The sequence below is a fragment of the Orcinus orca genome, chromosome 7 (assembly GCF_937001465.1).
Source record: "Orcinus orca chromosome 7, mOrcOrc1.1, whole genome shotgun sequence".
Lineage (NCBI taxonomy): Eukaryota > Metazoa > Chordata > Mammalia > Artiodactyla > Delphinidae > Orcinus > Orcinus orca.
The window spans coordinates 38,623,023-38,641,374 of record NC_064565.1 but is presented as its reverse complement, the minus strand read 5'-3'; the positions used below and the strand labels follow the sequence as shown (position 1 = coordinate 38,641,374).

Below are 18,352 nucleotides of genomic sequence, written 5' to 3'. Positions count from 1 at the left end.
GAATTTCCATTGATGTGACACTACCATGATAATATTATACCACATGTATTTTACTTGAAGTATAAATCATTCTGTATTTATTTTATATAAATATTTATATAAATATATATTAGTATATATATAATTTTTCTTTCATGCTTGGCAGGGTTTTTTTGAGGGTCATGGCATGTAATTATTCAAAACTTTTAAATTTAGCTAAGCAGTTGATTTAAACTAATCTGGCTCCTTTTTAGCAGCTAATTTGCCTGTGGACATTCTCCATTGCCTAACATTCATTCACTTATCAAATATTTTCTTGAAAACCAACTGTATGCCATTTTTGCACTACTTGATTTGGATACAATGATAACATGATTTCTGAGTCTTTCTTTCAAGGAGCTGTGGTCCAGTGGAGCAAACATAAGTAAACACAGAGTTAGTTACATCACTGTATGCTAATTAAGTTCTGTGAAAGGGGAAGATAGCACTTGAGGGATACATAACCCTCAGATTTTGCCCAGACTAGGAGTGTTCAGCGGTGTCACAGAAAGTATTCCAAAGGAAATAATATCTCAACTAAGGCCTGAGTTTGGAGTGAGTCAGGGTATAGAGAATTGTTGATTCTCCCAGGCATATTAAGAGAAGGAGCTGTGAGCTAAACTGGGAAATTAGTCATTCGGAACCTTCCTTTTAAATGATGTTAGGGAATTTGGAATTTAGAACTTTGGGGGTTGAGGATGGAGTTGAAGGGTTTTTACATGAAAATGGGAGTAAGAGTTGGAGGCAATAAAGAAGCTGGCATAGATTTCCAGTCAAGAAATAATGGTGATCTAAAGTAGGATGGAGGCAGCTAGTGACAGGAGTGGATTGGGTTCAATTTTTTTAGGCTATAGAATAGACCAATTGTTACTTGAAACTCTGAAACTGAAAATTAGGTTTATTCACCTTAGAAAGCATAAGTTGAGAGGAGGATTTACTGGAAACCAATAATATAAAAAGTATAGGTGCTAAAGAAATACTGTGAGGGTAAGCCATTCTTTGGGATTACCCATTTCACTGCTCGTCTTAAGAGTATAAATAAAATAGTAGTTTCTACCAAAATTTCTACAACTAAATAATCTTTGTCACCTATTGTATTTGATACCAACATGACTTAGTCATGCATAGACGTTCAGCTCCTTTTACACTTTATGTCTAGTCCTGCTATTTAGAATAGCAAGTAAAATCATGGTATCAAAAGCACAGTAGGAAGTGGAAGGAGGTGTCCCATGATCCACTGGTAAATTTGAGGAGAAATTCAATCAATCTATTTGCAGATAAAGAAGATTTAGTTATACCAGTTATACTCTCATTTTTGTCATTAAGCACTTCAAAAAAACCTATAAAATTAGAGTTTAATTTTGTTTTAACTTTTTATTTTGACATTATTATAGACTCACAGAAGTTGCAAATATAATTCATAGTGTCACATAAACCCTTCACCCACATTCTCTTAAGGGTGACATCTTATAAAATGATACTGCATGTCAAAACCAGAAAACTGACATTGGTATAACACTGTTAACAAGACTACAGACCTTATTCAGTTCTCAACAGTTTTTACTAGCACTCATTTTTGTGTGTCTGTATAATTCTCTGTGATTTTATCCCATGGTTAGATTTGTTTGAACACCATTGCAATAAAGATGCCGAACTGTTCCATCATTACAGAGAACATTCTTCATGTAACTCCTTTTTGTAGTCATACTCACCCCTAAGTTCTGTCTCCTCACAATCGTGAATCTGTTCTTCATCTTCATAATAGTTTTGTCATTCCAAGAATGTTTTTTAAATGGAATTGTAAAATATGTAATTTTTTTGAGATCAGCCTTTTTTTTCTTTTTTCTGTTCACTAAGCGTGATGCCCTTGACAGCCATCCAAGTTATTTCACATATCAGTAGTTAATCTCTTTTTTTTTTCCTCAGTTACAGTCCCCCTGTATGTATGGATGTTTCAGTTTCTTTAACTCCATTGGCTCTTTGAAGGACATCTGTATTGTTTTCAGTTTTTTGGCTATTACAAATAAAATTGTTGTGAATATTCACATTTACAGGTTTTTGTTTGAGGATAAATTTTCATTTCTTTGGTATAAATACCGAGTACAATTGCCATGTTACATGGTAAGTGTTTGTTTATGAGAAACTGCCAAAGCATAGGAGAGCTTAAAACGGGTTCAAGATGGTGGAGTAGAAGGACGTGCTCTCACTCTCTTTTTCGAGAACTTCAGAATCACAACTAACTGCTGAACAGGAAGACACTGGAACTCATCAAAAAAGATACCCCACATCCAAAGACAAAGAAGAAACAGCAATGAGATGGTAGGAGGGGTGCAAACACAATAAAATCAAATCCCATAACCACTGGGTGGGTGACTCACAAATTGGAGAACAGTTTTACCACAGAAGTCCACCCACTGGACTGAAGGTTCTGACTGCCACGTCAGGCTTCCCAACCTGGGGTTCCGGCAATGGGAGGAGGAATTCCCAGAGAATCAGACTTTGAAGGCTAGCGGGATTTGATTGCAGGACTTTGACAGAACTGGGGGAAATAGAGACTCCACTCATGGAGGGCACACACAAAGTAGTGTACATATCAGGATCCAGGGGAAAGGAGCAGTGACCCTATAGGAGACTGAACCAGACCTACGTGATAGTGTTGGAGGGTCTCCTGAAGAGGCAGGGGCTGGCTGTGGCTCACCACAGGGACAAGGACACTGGCAGCAGAAGTTCTGGGAAGTACTCCTTGGCATGTGCCCTCCTGGAGTCTACCATTAGCCCCACCAAAGAGCCAGATAGGCTCCAGTGCTGGGTCACCTCAGGCCAAACAACCAACAGGGAGGGAACTCAGCCCCACCCATCAGCAAACAAGTGGATTAAAGTTTTACTGAGCTCTGCCCACCACTAGTCCCTCCCATCAGGAAGCGTGCACAAGCCTCTTAGCCTCATCCATCAGAGGGCAGACAGCAGAAGCAAGAAGAACTACAGTCCTGCAGCTTGTGGAACAAAAACCACATTCACAGAAAGACAAAATGAAAAGGCAGAGGACTATGTACCAGATGAAGGAACAAGATAAAACCCCAGAAAAAACAACTAAATGAAGTGGAGATAGGGAACCTTCTAGAAAAAGAATTCAGAATGATGATAGTGAAGATGATCCAGGACCTCAGAAAAAGAATGAGGCAAATATCAAAAAGATGCAAGAAATGTTTAACAAAGACCTAGAAGAATTAAAGAACCAACACCTAGAATAATTAAAGGATAAACAAACAGACATGAACAATACAATAACTGAAGTGAAAAATACAATAGAAGGAATCAATACTAGAATAACTGAGGCAGAAGAACGGATAAGTGACCTGGAAGACAGAAAGGTGGAATTAGCTGCTGCGGAACAGAATAAAAAAAAAAGAATGAAAAGAAATGAAGACAGCCTAAGAGACCTCTGGAACAATATTAAATGCACCAACATTGGCATTATAGGGGTCCCAGAAGAAGAAGATTGAGAGAAAGGACCTGAGAAAATATTTGAGGAGATTACAGGCAAAAAGTTCCCTAACATGGGAAAGGAAATAGTCAAGTCCAGGAAGCACAGAGAGTCCCATACAGGATAAACCCAAGGAGAAACATGCCAAGACACATAGTAATCAAATTGACAAGAATTAAATAAAAAGAAGAATTATTAAAAGCAACAAGGGAAAAATAACATACAAGGGAACTCCCATAAGGTTAACAGCTGATTTCTTAGCAAAAACTCTACAAGCCAGAAGGGAGTGGCACAATATATTTAAAGTGATGAAAAGGAGGAACCTACAACCAAGATTGCTCTAGCTGGCAAGGATCTCATTCAGATTCAACAGAAATCAAAACTTTACAGACAAGCAAAAGCTAAGAGAATTCAGCTTCACCAAACCATCTCTACAGCAAATGCTAAAGGAACATTTCTAAGTGGGAAACAAGAGAAGAAAAGCACCTACGAAAACAAACCCAAAACAATTAAGAAAATGGTAATAGGAACATACATATTGATAATTACCTTAAATGTGAATGGATTAAATGCTCCAACCAAAAGATACAGGCTTGCTGAATGAATACAAAAACAAGACCCATCTATATGCTGTCTACAAGAGACCCACTTCAGACCTAGGGACACATACAGACTGAAAGTGAGGGGATGGAAAAAGATACTCCATGCAAATGGAAATCAAAAGAAAGCTGGGGTAGCAATACTCATATCAGATAAAATAGACTTTGAAACAAAGATTGTTACAAGAGACAAGGGAGGACACTACATAACGATCAAGGGATCAATCCATGAAGAAGATATAACAATTATAAATATCTATGAACCCAACATAGGAGCACCTCAGTACATAAGGCAAATGCTAACAGCTATAAAAGAGAAAATCGACAGTAACACAGTAATAGTGAGGGATTTTAACAGCTCACTTACACCAATGGACAGATCATCCAGACAGAAAATTAATAAGGAAACACAAGATTTAAATGACACAATAGAGCAGATAGATTTAATTGATATTTATAGCACATTCCATCCAAAACCAGCAGATTACACTTTCTTCTCAGTTGCACACAGAACATTCTCCAGGATAGACCACATCTTGGGTCACAAATCAAACCTCAGTAAATTTAAGGAAATTGAAATCATAGCATGCATCTTTTCTGACAACAATGCTATGAGATTAGAAATCAGTTTCAGGTTAAAAACCGCAAAAAACACAAACACAGGCTAATCAATATGTTACTAAATAACCAAAAGATCACTTAAGAAATCAAAGAGTAAGTCAAACAATACCTAGAGAAAAATGACAATGAAAACACAATGATCAAAAACCTGTGGGATGCAGCAAAAGCAGTTCTAAAAGGGCAGTTTATAGCAATACAATCCTGCCTCAAGTAACAAGAAATATCTCATACAATCTAACCTTACACCTTAAGGATACTAGAGAAAGAAGACAAAACCCAAACTGAGTAGAAGGAAAGAAGTCATAAAGATCAGAGGAGAAAGAAAGTAGAAACATAGAAAACAGTAGCAAAGATCAATAAAACTAAAAGCTGTTTCTTTGAGAAGATAAACAAAATTGATAAACCTTTAGCCAGACTCATCAAGAATCAATAAAATTAGAAATGAAAATCAAGAAGTAACAACTGACACTGTAGAGATACAAAGGATCATGAGAGATTACTACAAGCAACTATATGCCCATAAAATGGACAACCTGGAGGAAGTGGACAAATTCTTAGACAAGCACAACCTTTCAAGACTGAACCAAGAAAAATAGAAAATATGAACAGACAAATCAGAAGTAATGAAATTGAAACTATGATTAAAAATCTTGCAGCAAACAAAAGTCCAGGACCAGATGGTTTCACAGGTGAATTGTATTGAACATTTAGAGAAGAGCTAATACACATCCTTCTCAAACTCTTCCAAAAAAATTGCAGAGGAAGGAACACTCCCAAACTCATTCTACGAGGCCACCATCACCCTGATACAAAAATCAAAGATACTACAAAAAATGAAAATTACAGACCAACATTACTGATGTGTATAGATGCAAAAATTCCAAACAAAATACTAGCAGACAAAATCCAGCAACACACTAAAAGGATCATACATGATGGTCAAGAGGGATTTATACCAGGGATTCAAGGATTCTTCAATATACACAAATCAGTGTGATACACAATATTAACAGATTGAAGAATAGAAACCATATGATCATCTTAATAGATGCAGTCAAAGCTTTTGACAAAATTCAACACCCATTTATGATTAAAAAATCTCCAGAACATGGACACAGAGGGAACCAACCTCAACATAATAAAGGCCATATAAGATAAACCCACAGCAAGCATCATTCTCTATGGTGAAAAACTGAAAGCATTTCCTCTAAGCTCAGGAACAAAACAAGGATGTCCACTCTTGCCACTAGTATTCAGCATAGTTTTGGAAGTCCTAACCACGGCAATCAGAGAAGAAAAAAATAAAAGGAATCCAAATTGGAAAAGTAGAAGTAAAATTGTCACTGTTTGCAGATGACATGATACTATACATAAATAATCCTAAAAATGCCACTAGAAAACTACTAGAGCTAATCAATGAATTTGGTAAAGTTGCAGGATACAAAATTAATGCACAGAAATCTTTTACATCCCTATACACTAACAATGAAAGATCAGAAAGAGAAATTAAGGAAACAATTCTATTCACCATTGTAACAAAAATAATAAAATACCTAGGAATAAATCTACCTAAGGAGGTAAAAGACCTGTACTCAGAAAACTATAAGACACTGATGAAAGAAATCAAAGATGACACAAACAGATTGAGAGATATACCATGTTCTTGGATTGGAAGAATCAATATTGTGAAAATGACTCTAGTACCCAAAGCAAACTACAGATTCAGTGTAATCCCTATCAAAATACCAATGGCATTTTGTACAGAACTAGAGCAAAAAAAATCTTAAAATTTGTATGGAAATATAAAAGACTCCAAATAGCCAAAGCAATCTTGAGGGAAAAAAGCGGAGCTGGAGGAATCAGACTCCCTGACTTCAGACTATACTACAAAGCTACAGCAATCAAGATAATATGGTACTGACACAAAAACAGAAATATAGATCAGTGGAACAGGATAGAAAGCCCAGAGATAAACCCACACACCTTTGGTCAGCTAATATATGACAAAGGAGGCAAGGCTATGCAATGGAGAAAAGAGTTTCTTCAGTAACTGGTGCTGGGAAAACTGGACAGTTACATGTATAAGAATGAAATTAGCACACTCCCTGACACCATACACAAAAATAAACTCAAAATGAATTAAAGACCTAAATGTAAGACTGGACACTATAAAATCTTCAAGGAAAACATAGGAAGAACACTCTTTGACATAAATCACAGCAAGATCTTTTTTGACCCACCTCCTAGAGTAATGGAAATAAAAACAGAAATAAACAAATGGGATCTAATGAAACTTAAAAGCTTTTGCATAACAAAGGAAACTATAAGCAAGACGAAAGTACAACCCTCAGAATGGGAGAAAACATTTGCAAACAAATCAACAGACAAAGGATTAATCTCCAAAATACATAAACAGCTTATGCAGCTCAATATTAAAAAAAAAAAAAAAAAACAACCCACTCAAAAAATGGGCAGAAGACCTAAATATGACATTTCTCCAAAGACATATAGATGGCCAAAAGGCACATGAAAAGATGCTCAACATCACTAATTATTAGAGAAATGCAAATCAAAAGTACAATGAGGTATCAACTGATACTGGTTAGAATGGGCATCATCAGAAAATCTACAAACAATAAATGCTGCAGAGGGTGTGAGGAAAAGGGAACCCTCTTGTACTGTTGGTGGGAATGTAAATTGATGCAGCCACTATGGAGAACAGTATGGAGGTTCCTTAAACTAAAAATAGAACTACCATGTGTCCCAGCAATCCCATTACTGGGCATATACCCAGAGAAAACCATAATTTAAAAATACACATGCACCCCAGTGTTCATTACAGCACTATTTACAGTAGCCAGGTCATGGAAGCAACCTAAATGCCCATAGACAGACAAATGTCTAAGGAAATTGTACATATATGCAATGGGATATTACTCAGCCATAAAAAGGAATGAAATTGTGTCATTTCTAGAGATGTGGATAGACCTATATACTGTCATACAGAGTGAAGTAAGTCAAAGAGAAAAACAAGTATTGTACATTAACTCATATATGTGGAGTCTAGAAAAATGGTACAGATGAACTGGTTTGCAATGCAGAGGTGGAGACACGGATGTAGAGAATAAACGTATGGACACCAAGGGGCAAAAGCGGGGTGTTGGGTGGTTGTGGGATTAATTGGGAGATTGGAATTGACATGTATACACTAATATGTATAAAATAGATAGCTAATAACCAGCTGTATAAAAAAATAAAATTAAGTTAAATTGAAAAAAAAACTGCCAAAAGGAAACTTTGCAGAATGACTATAACATTTCACATTCTTACCAGTAGTTGTATTAGAGATGTGGATTCTCTGCATCCTCACCAGCATTTGCTGTTTTCACGTTTTAATTTTTGCTGTTCAAATAGGTGTGTACATATACCTCATTGTGGTTATAATTTGCATTTTTCTAATGACTAATGTGTTTCATGTGTTTATTTGGCATCCATATACCCTCTTTGGTTGAAGTGTCTATGCCCTTTGTCATTTTTCTAGATTTCTGTATTGTTGAGCTTTGAAGCTTCTCTGTATATAAGTCCTTTGTCAGATATGTGGTTTGCATCTATCATTCCAAAACTTGTCGTTTCATCTATAAAGTTAGAATTGTCTTTTAAAATATTCTTTGTAATAGAGTGGAGATTTGACTGTTATTTGGAGGGGCTAGATGTATTAAAATCAATGTCAATTAAGACTCAATTTGCAGTAAAAATTTATGTGGGTTAGGAACTGAAGTAGTGTGTATGTGTATGTTTCTTTCATGAATGATCACCAAATGACGAATATGTTTGTTTTTAGTGGCTTACCTGAATTATATTTGATGCAAAGAGGCAGATTAGACACCTACCCTGCAACCTCAGGCATTTTACTTACCTCTTCTGAGCATGTTTTTTCAACCCATGAAATGGGGAGAAATATGTTTTAATTCCATTAATACTGTGAAATCGCTAATATAGCTCTACAAAGATAAGGTATATTGTAAAAGCTCTCCTCCATTTTTTAAAAATTCACTTCTCCTTATTGTCTAGGGGACATTTGTTCCATTGTTTCCTGTGATTTCAGATTTTGGCTTGTAGACCTTCTTCACAATCAAGAGTATCTTAAACCAGAATGAGGATATCATTTCATGTTGCTAAAATGGTTTTTTGCCCACACACAACTCTGATTTAAGGGAAAAATTTTAAATAGAATAAAATTAAAATAATTAATGTAAAGTTTCTCAAGCAAGGTGCCTCATACAGAGAAAAAGCTGCTAGAAGGGCTCTAAGGGTGACTGAGGAAACCACTTTTCTCTTAAGAAAGAAGCTTCTTAAGGGACCAAGACATCAGTAGAGTACTCTGTTCTTGAGTTTCCAATTTGAGTGCCTGGAGCCGGAAGCCCTTTGGGGTTTAAGAAGGGAGGGACAGATTTGCTTGTTATCTGTTTTTCAAAGCATTTCTCAACTGCTGTCCTGTTAGAAACAGCATTCCAAGGGTTGGCATCTGTCAGTATATGAAATTAATAAATATGAATATAAAATATGTCACAGAGGTTGATCTTCCTTTAAGTTATTGAAATGTGTACTTTTTAAAAACAGTTGAGGGCTTCCCTGGTGGCGCAGTGGTTGAGAGTCCGCCTGCCAATGCAGGGGACATGGGTTCGTGCCCTGGTCTGGGAAGATCCCACATACCGCGGAGCGGCTAGGCCCATGAGCCATGGCCGCTGAGCCTGCACATCCGGAGCCTGTGCTCCACAACGGGAGAGGCCACAACAGTGAGAGGCCCGTGTACCGCAAAAAAATAAAACAGTTGACTAAATAGCAGTTAACCAAGTATATACAGTTATAGCTATATATAATAGTTATATATAATCAAGTATACCGTGACTGGGTTTAAATCTTGACTCTGTGACTTACACACTGGTTTTGGTCAAGCTACTTAACCTTTCTGTGTCTTCTAATCTGAAAGCAGTGTTAATGATCATATTTATCCCATAGGGTTATTCTTAGGATTAAATGAGTTCATAAAATCAGAGCACTTGTAACAGTTACTGGCTAAGCTATTATTACCTGATTAGTAAAGTAATTATATAGGAAATTGTTGATGAGAAAATTAGATCTTTTAGCCAAAGGTGTTTATCTATGAGTATATTGCCCTCAAGGAGAATTTTACAGAACTTCTTTTTTTTCGTTAGTATATATGTATTTTTCATTCCAGTTACCATTGCCAATTTTATTTTGGACATTATGCTAAAATGCTTGGAACTTCTAAATATCCTCAATTTGGGGACACTGACAGTTAACCAAATTTTGTTTAGTGTGATTTGATTATGAAAAAGAAGTACAGGCAGTTCTGTATGTTTACAGAAGAGACATTTTACCTAGTCTGTAATGAGTGTTTATGACTGATGAGTAGAACAAGAAAGCGAAAGCTTTCTGGAAGGGCTGATCCTGTGGGATGGATGTGGGGAGAAACACTGTATGTAAAGGAAGCATATAGATTGGTTTTTGTTTTTGTTTTTAAAGGCAAGGAAGGGAAACTGAATAGTAAATTGAAAAGAAAGGTAGGAGTAATTGTGTGTGAGAACCATCTAAATTGTGGAATGGAGTGCCAATTAAACCTGTACTTAGACAAAGAGGAGCCGTTGAGATGGTTTTTTTTTCTGTTTTTATTGAGAAACAATTTACATACATCACTGTATAATTTTAAGATGTTTAGCAGGATGGTTTTATTTACATATATTATGAAATGATTCCTACAATTAGGTTCAACTGAGAATTTTTAAAGTTTGAGAAATTTGAACATTTTTCATGTTTTAAAACTTGTTTATTTTGATTCTATAATAGTACATTCTTAAATAATCTCTATAAGTTAATAGTCTTTATATTCATGCTAAAAATTATTTTTCTTTTTTTTAAGGATTTCAGTTTGTTGAAATGAGCAGTCGTAAATCAAAGAGTAACAACTTAATACAAGCAGAATACCTTTCACAGGTTGGTATATATTTTCATTACTCTGAAGGTCTGTTACCTTGCAAAGGTGATAAGAGAATTAGTCATCTTCTTAACTTGAATTCTTCCCTTAGCATGTATGAAGAACCACTCTTTTCATTCTCAAGGGAAGAGTATCTTTGCTACTTCCTAATTTCAACCTCTAAGTCTTTGGATAGATGGAATCCTAACTTTACTCATGTCTTCCTAAATGTGCTCTAGTTCAGTTTAGTTTAATATTATCTTTAGAGTTTTGTACTACTTTTGGTAAATTTATTCCTAAGTATTTTATTCCTTTTGGTGCTATTGTAAACAGAATTGTTTTCTTAATTTTATGTTTTATTTATTGCAAGTGTATCTAAATGAAATTGATTTTTCTATATTAATCTTGTATTCTGTAACCTTCCTGAACTCATTTATTCTAATATTTTTTTAGTTTATTCCTTAGGATTTTCTTTATATAAGATCATGTCATCTGCAATAGAGGTAGTTTTAATTCTTTCTTCTCAATCTAGATGAATTTCATTTCTTTTTCTTGTCTAATTGCCCTGACTAGAACCTTCAGTATAACACTGAATAAACTAGCAAGAACAGACAATCTTATTTTGTTTTTGATATTGGGGAAATGCGTTCAGTCTTTCACCATTGAGTATGATGTTAGCTGTAGGTTTTTGTGTGTGTTCTTTATCAGGTTGAGGAAGTCCCTTTATATTCCTAGTATGTTGAGTGTTTTTATCATGAACATTTAATGTTTTCTTAAGTGCATATATATCTCTTTCGAGGAGTCTATTAGGGAATGTGCATGATATTTCTACACTGGCATTTCTTTTTTAAAGATTTTTTTGATGTGGACCATGTTTAAAGTCTTTATTGAGTTTATTACAATATTGCTTTTGTTTTATGTTTTGGTTTTTTGGCCATGAGATATATGGGATCTTAGCTCCCCAACCGGTGATCGAACCCACACCCCCTACATTGTAAGGTGAAGTCTTAACCACTGAACTGCCAGGGAACTCCCTACACTGGCATTTCTATTTATCTGGCTTGACCAGACTACATTTCTTTTAAACAAAAACTAAATGTTGGGCTTCCCTGGTGGCACAGTGGTTGAGAGTCCGCCTGCCAATGCAGGGGACACGGGTTCGTGCCCCGGTCCAGGAAGATCCCACATGCCGCAGAATGGCTGGGCCCGTGAGCCATGGCCGCTGAGCCTGTGCGCCGGAGCCTGTGCTCTGCAACGGTAGAGGCCACAACAGTGAGAGGCCCACGTACCGCAAAAAAAAAAAAACTAAACTAAATGTTTTTGGCATTCCTTTGTGAGACCTTACCTTCCTTCTTTTAGAAGGAAAATGTTTAATTCTGTTTTTTAATTTAACTTTTACATATCTTTGTAAAGTGAACAAATCTTCCATGTGCAGCTTAATTAATTTCTACACATGTATACACCTGTTTAACTTTCATCTCAGATCACTTTAGGATTTTTGAACCTCTGACTATTCACTACAACTTCACTTTATCTCTCACTTTATTTTATACAGTTGTCTCTCTAATAGACTTTAATGAAGTTTAAAAAAAGAAAAGGACTGAGGGTTGTCTTTTGACTTCTAGTGATCTTATCTAGGGGGCGGAATACACACTATGATTCGTTGAATCTATATATGCCCCTTTAATTTTTTTACAGATATCAGCTATTACCTGTATAGTACCTATATTGTGTTATAGATAACTGCCTCTTTTAATCATCAAAACAGGCCTGCCAGAAAAGTGTTATTGTTTCTTTGGCACCAATCTTCCTATTCTTTCCACTTCCTCTATAACTATAAGTATGGATTATTTTATCCCCAGTGAATAATTTGCTTTGATCATCCTCTGGTACATGCAAAGAGAACTCAGATCTATTTCTTTGGTATGTGAAGGATCAGTCCCATGCTGTCAGTCTGGGAGAAGCAAATAATCCTGGAGGCTTCTTGTTTCTGCTGATGGGGCTAAATCTGAAACAGCCTCCTAAGGTTTTTGTCACTGAGGGCCTCTGTATTAGCAGCAAAGCAGAAAAGGAATGATTTTAATGATCCATATTTTTAAAGATCGTGATTGGCTTTTTTTTTTTTTTTTTTACAACTGAATCTAAGCCCTTTGTTCTAAGGCAAACTCAAAATTTAGGTCTTTAGAAGAATTTTTTCTTAATTCCAATCATTTTGTATTTTATGTCCTAGGTGAATATAATTTCTTCCATATAATTGAGCAAATCCTTATATGCTGTTACTGCTATTTTGCACGTTGTTTCTTGAATGTGTCATTTTTTTCCAAATACATTCATTTCTTTCCAATATATTTGCAGTGTTTTTTTAGGCATAGATCATGTTCTTTTAGTAGTATGGTGCTCTGCATCTAATAGGCTCTCAATAACTATATGGACTTTTAAATTTCTTTTTTTTTTTTTTTTTTTTTTTTGCGGTACGCGGGCCTCTCACTGCTGTGGCCTCTCCCGTTGCGGAGCAACAGGCTCCGGACACGCAGGCTCAGCGGCCATGGCCCACGGGCACAGCCGCTCCGCGGCACGTGGGATCCTCCCGGACCGGGGCTCGAACCCGTGTCCCCTGCATCGGCAGGCAGACTCTCAACCACTGCACCACCAGGGAAGCCCTAAATTTCTTTTATTTCCTCGGAATCCTGACTTTTGTGACAGGTAGAGATTGATAAGGCTTGAGGTAAACCAGTTTAGATGTGTTGGTCTCTAGAGACTGAGGTGTGGTTCATGGGCATTATTAAATTAGATTACATTATTAGATTCTCTCCTATCTTTGTTTGTTGGCTGATATGTTATGCAAAGTGAGGTATTCATTCACTCACATGGATTAAAACAGCCCTCAAATTGCTGATGTATCTAAAGGAACTAATTCTTTCTCTTGTTGAAAGCTTCATAACTAAGTTCTCATCCTTTCTCTGGGCCTTGAGATAGGTAAAAAGAATTGTTAATTTTACAACTTAGGAAAATGCCAGATGTCATGATGATAAGTTATTTAGGGAGGGATGAATTGATTCATTAATACCTAATTCTGACTGCTATAAATGTATATTCTTGTTCTTTTTTGATTGCATATGTAATATTTTCATTTATATTTATTCACTTTATTTTTATCAGGCACAAAGAATTTTACGGGAAAGATTTTGTCATCAGAGTCCACATAGTAACCTATTTGGAGTACAAGTACAATATAAGTAAGTTTAGCTATCTGCTTGTCTGTTATGAAACTACTTACAGATGCCCTTTAGGTTTTGCAAAAATTGTCATACACAGATTTTATTAAACAAGGCTAACAGACATTTTATAGAGGTAAAAAATTTTGCTTTGTATATAAAAAAATGACTGTTGTGAAGCAAGAGCAGATATCAATATTTCCATAGTGAAAAAAACCTTTTAACTTTCAATCTTGTATCATTTCTATAATCTGGTATTATGGAGAGAATTCTGAGCTTGCACCTACCTAATACTCAGCAGCCAGCTGTGGAGTGAAAGGTTCTAAGAGTTGCCACTGTTGTCCCTTGTCCCATACTATCATAAAGACCAAGATACTTCAGTGTTACTTGGTTTCTCTTTTTGACGTTTCCAGAGAATCAGTATTTGTGTTCTTCTCTGTAGGACTATTTAGAGCATAAGTCAAGTGCCCAGAAGAAGAGAAAAAAGGAATGGCTGTTTTTTGTTCAAATTCAGCTTTTAAAAAGTATTACCTAGCAAATTATTTCAGCTTTCCTTTTTAAATTTTGGCCTATTTATATCATTTCAGACACTTAATTGAACTGCTAAAAAGAACTGCTATTCATGGAGAAAGTAATTCTGTTCTCATTATTGGACCCCGAGGATCAGGAAAGACCATGGTAAAAGCTGTTGATTTCTGATGTTCCTTTGCTTTGTAGGCATGTGATGATTCTTAGGGACAACACTGGAAATATTTTTCATTGTTTTCATTATTGTGTTACTAATATTTTGCTTTTTTTTTTTTATTTAAATCATAGAAGACATGCAAAGCCTGTATAGAGTGGTATATTTGAGTTGAACAATGTTTTTTACCTTTTTCTCCCTCACAGTAACAAATTTTCAAATAATGTTTGTTCCATCATGGTCTTTTATCCTTGAAGAATTTGTGATTGACAATGGACAAAGCAGACTAGCAGCTATTGAGCCTGTACCTTGTGTCTTTTATTTATGTTTTGTCATTTATTCTTTACATTAACCCTGCAAGGTAGGTTTGGTATTGTCTCTATTTGTAGATTAGGTAACTATCATACCATGCATTCTTTTTTTTCCTCTTATTGTTTAACCCTAACTCAGGCAGTTTTTATATGTACACTCACGTCTTCTAGAATTCTCTTCTACTTTCCCTCTTTACTATATTTGCTTAGTCACCTTCAAAAGATACTGTTGCTTTTTTCCCTCAGTTTCTCTTTCTTCATTCATTATATAAGACAAATTATGGCTGTTATATTGCAAGTATTACTGTTTAATTATAAAATCTGTTTTCTGCTATATTCCATGCAATAAATTTAGATTTCTCACTAATATGCTTTTTATATTATGTGTATAAGTAAAATTATGTATTATTTTATATTAAGTAAAATTATGTAAAATAGAAATAAAATTACGTTTTTATTTATTTATTTATTTATTTATTTTGCGGTATGCGGGCCTCTCACTGTTGTGGCCTCTCCCGTTGCGGAGCACAGGCTCTGGCCGCTCCGCGGCATGTGGGATCTTCCCGGACCGCGGCACGAACCCATGTCCCCTGCATCGGCAGGCGGACTCTCAACCACTGCGCCACCAGGGAAGCCCTACGTTTTTATTTTTTAAGCAGTATGTTTTCACTGTACATTATGTAAGATGAGGAAATTAGGACTTTAGGATTTTACTGTTATCACCCATTTCCAGTATTGTTTGAAGTACATCAATTGGGAATTTAGATCTAGATAATTTCTTTTCTTTTTTAATCTTTTAAGAGTTTTTCATTTATTATAATCACATTTACGATAGTATTTATTTTTGACTGTTTAATTTGGTTCAGTCCTTGGGCTCAGTCCTTATATGTAACCACTGTTTCTTTATTCTTGTTTTTTTATTACGATTTTCCTTTTTGTGTTCGACTTCAGTGCTATTTGGGGTAGTTTTTACAGGAGAACCATGTGACTAATATGCTTTGGAATTATTAGACTATTTAAAATTATTAACAATAATTCTGTTAACAATAGAAAAACTGAGCAAAGATATGCACAGAAAGATCATAGGAAATTAAATACAAAGCGATCTTAAACTTATAAACGTGTTCAATTTCACTCATATTTAGTAAATTAAATAAAAACTATAGTAATTTTCTCTATCAGGTTGACAAGAAAATCTGTAAGATTGATAACATACTGATGTTTTTGCTGGTGGTATAAATTAGAATTAGACAAAATCTAACCACACTACAAATGTGTATACCCTTTGACTCAGCAACATTTCTAGGAATTTACTGTTGTGAAATGATGCGTGTACAGTTACTTATTTCAGCACTGTTTGTTAATAGTGAAAGATGAGAAACAATATAAATGCCCATCAACAGAATACTGGTTGACAAATCATGGTACATCCATCCATATAATGGACTATGATACAGCGGTAAAAACGAATAAGGAAATATTTGTAGACAGTACATAAAGAAAAGGAAAAAAATGCTCATATTTCTGTTGGTTCATCTGTGAACCAAAAATTCCCTGAAATGTGTATATATTTTTAAAAATTTTTATTGGAGTATAGTTGATTTACAATGTTGTGTTAGTTTCAGGTATATATCAAAGGTGAATCAGTTTTACATATATACACATCCACTCTTTTTTTAGATTCTTTTCCTATATAGGCCATTACAGAGTATTGACTAGAGTTCCCTGTGCTATACAGTAGGTTCTTATTAGTTATCTGTTTTATATATAGTAGTATGTATATGTCAATCCCAGTCTTCCAATGTATCCCTGCCCCCTTTATCCCCTGGTAACCATAAGTTTGTTTTCTACATCTGTGACTTGTTTGTAAATAAGTTCATTTATACCCTTTTTTTTAGATTCCACATATAAGTGCTATCATATGATATTTGTCTTTCTGTGTCTGACTTACTTCAGTCAGTATGACAATCTCTAGGTCCATCCATGTTGCTGCAAATGGCATTATTTTGTTCTTTTTTATGGCTGAGTAATATTCCATTGTATATATGTACCACATCTTCTTTTTCCATTCCTCTGTTGATGGACATTTAGGTTGCTTCCATGTCCTGGCTATTGTAAACAGTGCTGTAGTGACCATTGGGGTGCATGTATCTTTTCAAATTATGGTTTTCTTCAGGTATATGCCTAAGAGTGGGATTGCTGGGTCACAAGGTAGTTCTATTTTTAATTTTTTAAGGAACCGCCATACTGTTCTCCATAGTGTCTGGAGAACAATTTACATTCCCACCAACAGTGTAGGAGAGTTCACTTTTCTCCACACTCTCTCCAGCATTTATTATTTGTAGATTTTTTTGATGATGGCCATTCTGACCGGTGTGAGGTGATACCTCATTGTAGTTTTGATTTGCATTTCTCTAATAATTAGTGATGTTGAGCATCTTTTCGTGTGCATTTTTTTTAAATTTATTTTTGGCTGTATTGGGTCTTCGTTGCTGACCGCTGGCTTCTTTCTAGTTGCGGCGAGTGGGGGCTGCCCCTCGCTGCCGTGCGCTGGCTTCTTATTGCAGTGGCTTCTCTTGTTGCGGAGCACGGGCTCTAGTCACCCGGGCTTCAGTAGTTGTGGCACGTGGGCTCAGCAGTTGTGGCTCACGGGCTCTAGAGCACAGGCTCAGTAGTTGTGGCGCATGGGCTTAGCTGCTCCGTGGCATGTGGGATCTTCTCGGACCGGGGCTCGAACCCGTGTCCCCTGCATTGGCAGGCAGATTCCCAACCACTGCGCCACCAGGGAAGTCCCCATTTTTTTATATATAAATTTATTTTTATTTTTGGTTGTGTTGGGTCTTCGTTGCTGTGCAGTGGCTTTCTGTGCTTGTGGCGAGTGGCGGCTACTCTTCGTTGCGGTGCATGGGCTTCTTATTGTGGTGGCTTCTCTCATTGCGGAGCATGGGCTCTAGGCACGTGGGCTTCAGTAGTTGTGGCTGACGGGCTCTAGAGCACAGGCTCAACAGTTGTTGTTGCGCACGGGCTTAGTTGCTCCGCGGCATGTGGGATCTTCCTGGACCAGGGCTAGAACCTGTGCCCCCTGCATTGGCAGAAGGATTCTTTACCACTGCACCACCAGGGAAGTCCTTTCATGTGCTCTTTGGCCATCCATGTGCCTCCCTAAGATATTAAACACAAATATAGTGAGTTATTTGTTGAGGCAGGGATATGGGAACAGAGGTAGGAATCTTTTCACTGCATATCTTTTTATACTTTTTGAGGGGTAAACTATATGACCATACAATCTATCTTAAAAACTAAAGAATGGAAAGTTGGTTGAAGGCAAGGGTAAAAACCCCAACAACCTGCTTAACAGAACAAATCACTAAAGTCATTCAGACCACAGAAATGCAAAAGAGAATTGAAGTTTAGTAATATGGGGAAA

General features: G+C 36.2%; 1 protein-coding gene across 5 annotated transcripts in view; it reads left to right on the top strand.

Annotated features, from left to right (window-relative positions):
* Positions 1 to 18,352, top strand: part of ORC4 (origin recognition complex subunit 4) — a 95,763-nt gene that overhangs the window by 44,112 nt on the left and 33,299 nt on the right. For all 5 annotated transcript variants that reach the window (XM_049712490.1, XM_033425321.2, XM_004268238.4 and 2 more), the window contains 3 exons: positions 10,664 to 10,737; positions 13,877 to 13,953; positions 14,520 to 14,610. In XM_049712490.1, coding sequence (XP_049568447.1) covers positions 10,681 to 10,737; positions 13,877 to 13,953; positions 14,520 to 14,610 — 225 coding nt within the window. In that variant the 5' untranslated portion in view covers positions 10,664 to 10,680. The remainder of the gene's footprint in view (positions 1 to 10,663; positions 10,738 to 13,876; positions 13,954 to 14,519; positions 14,611 to 18,352) is intronic.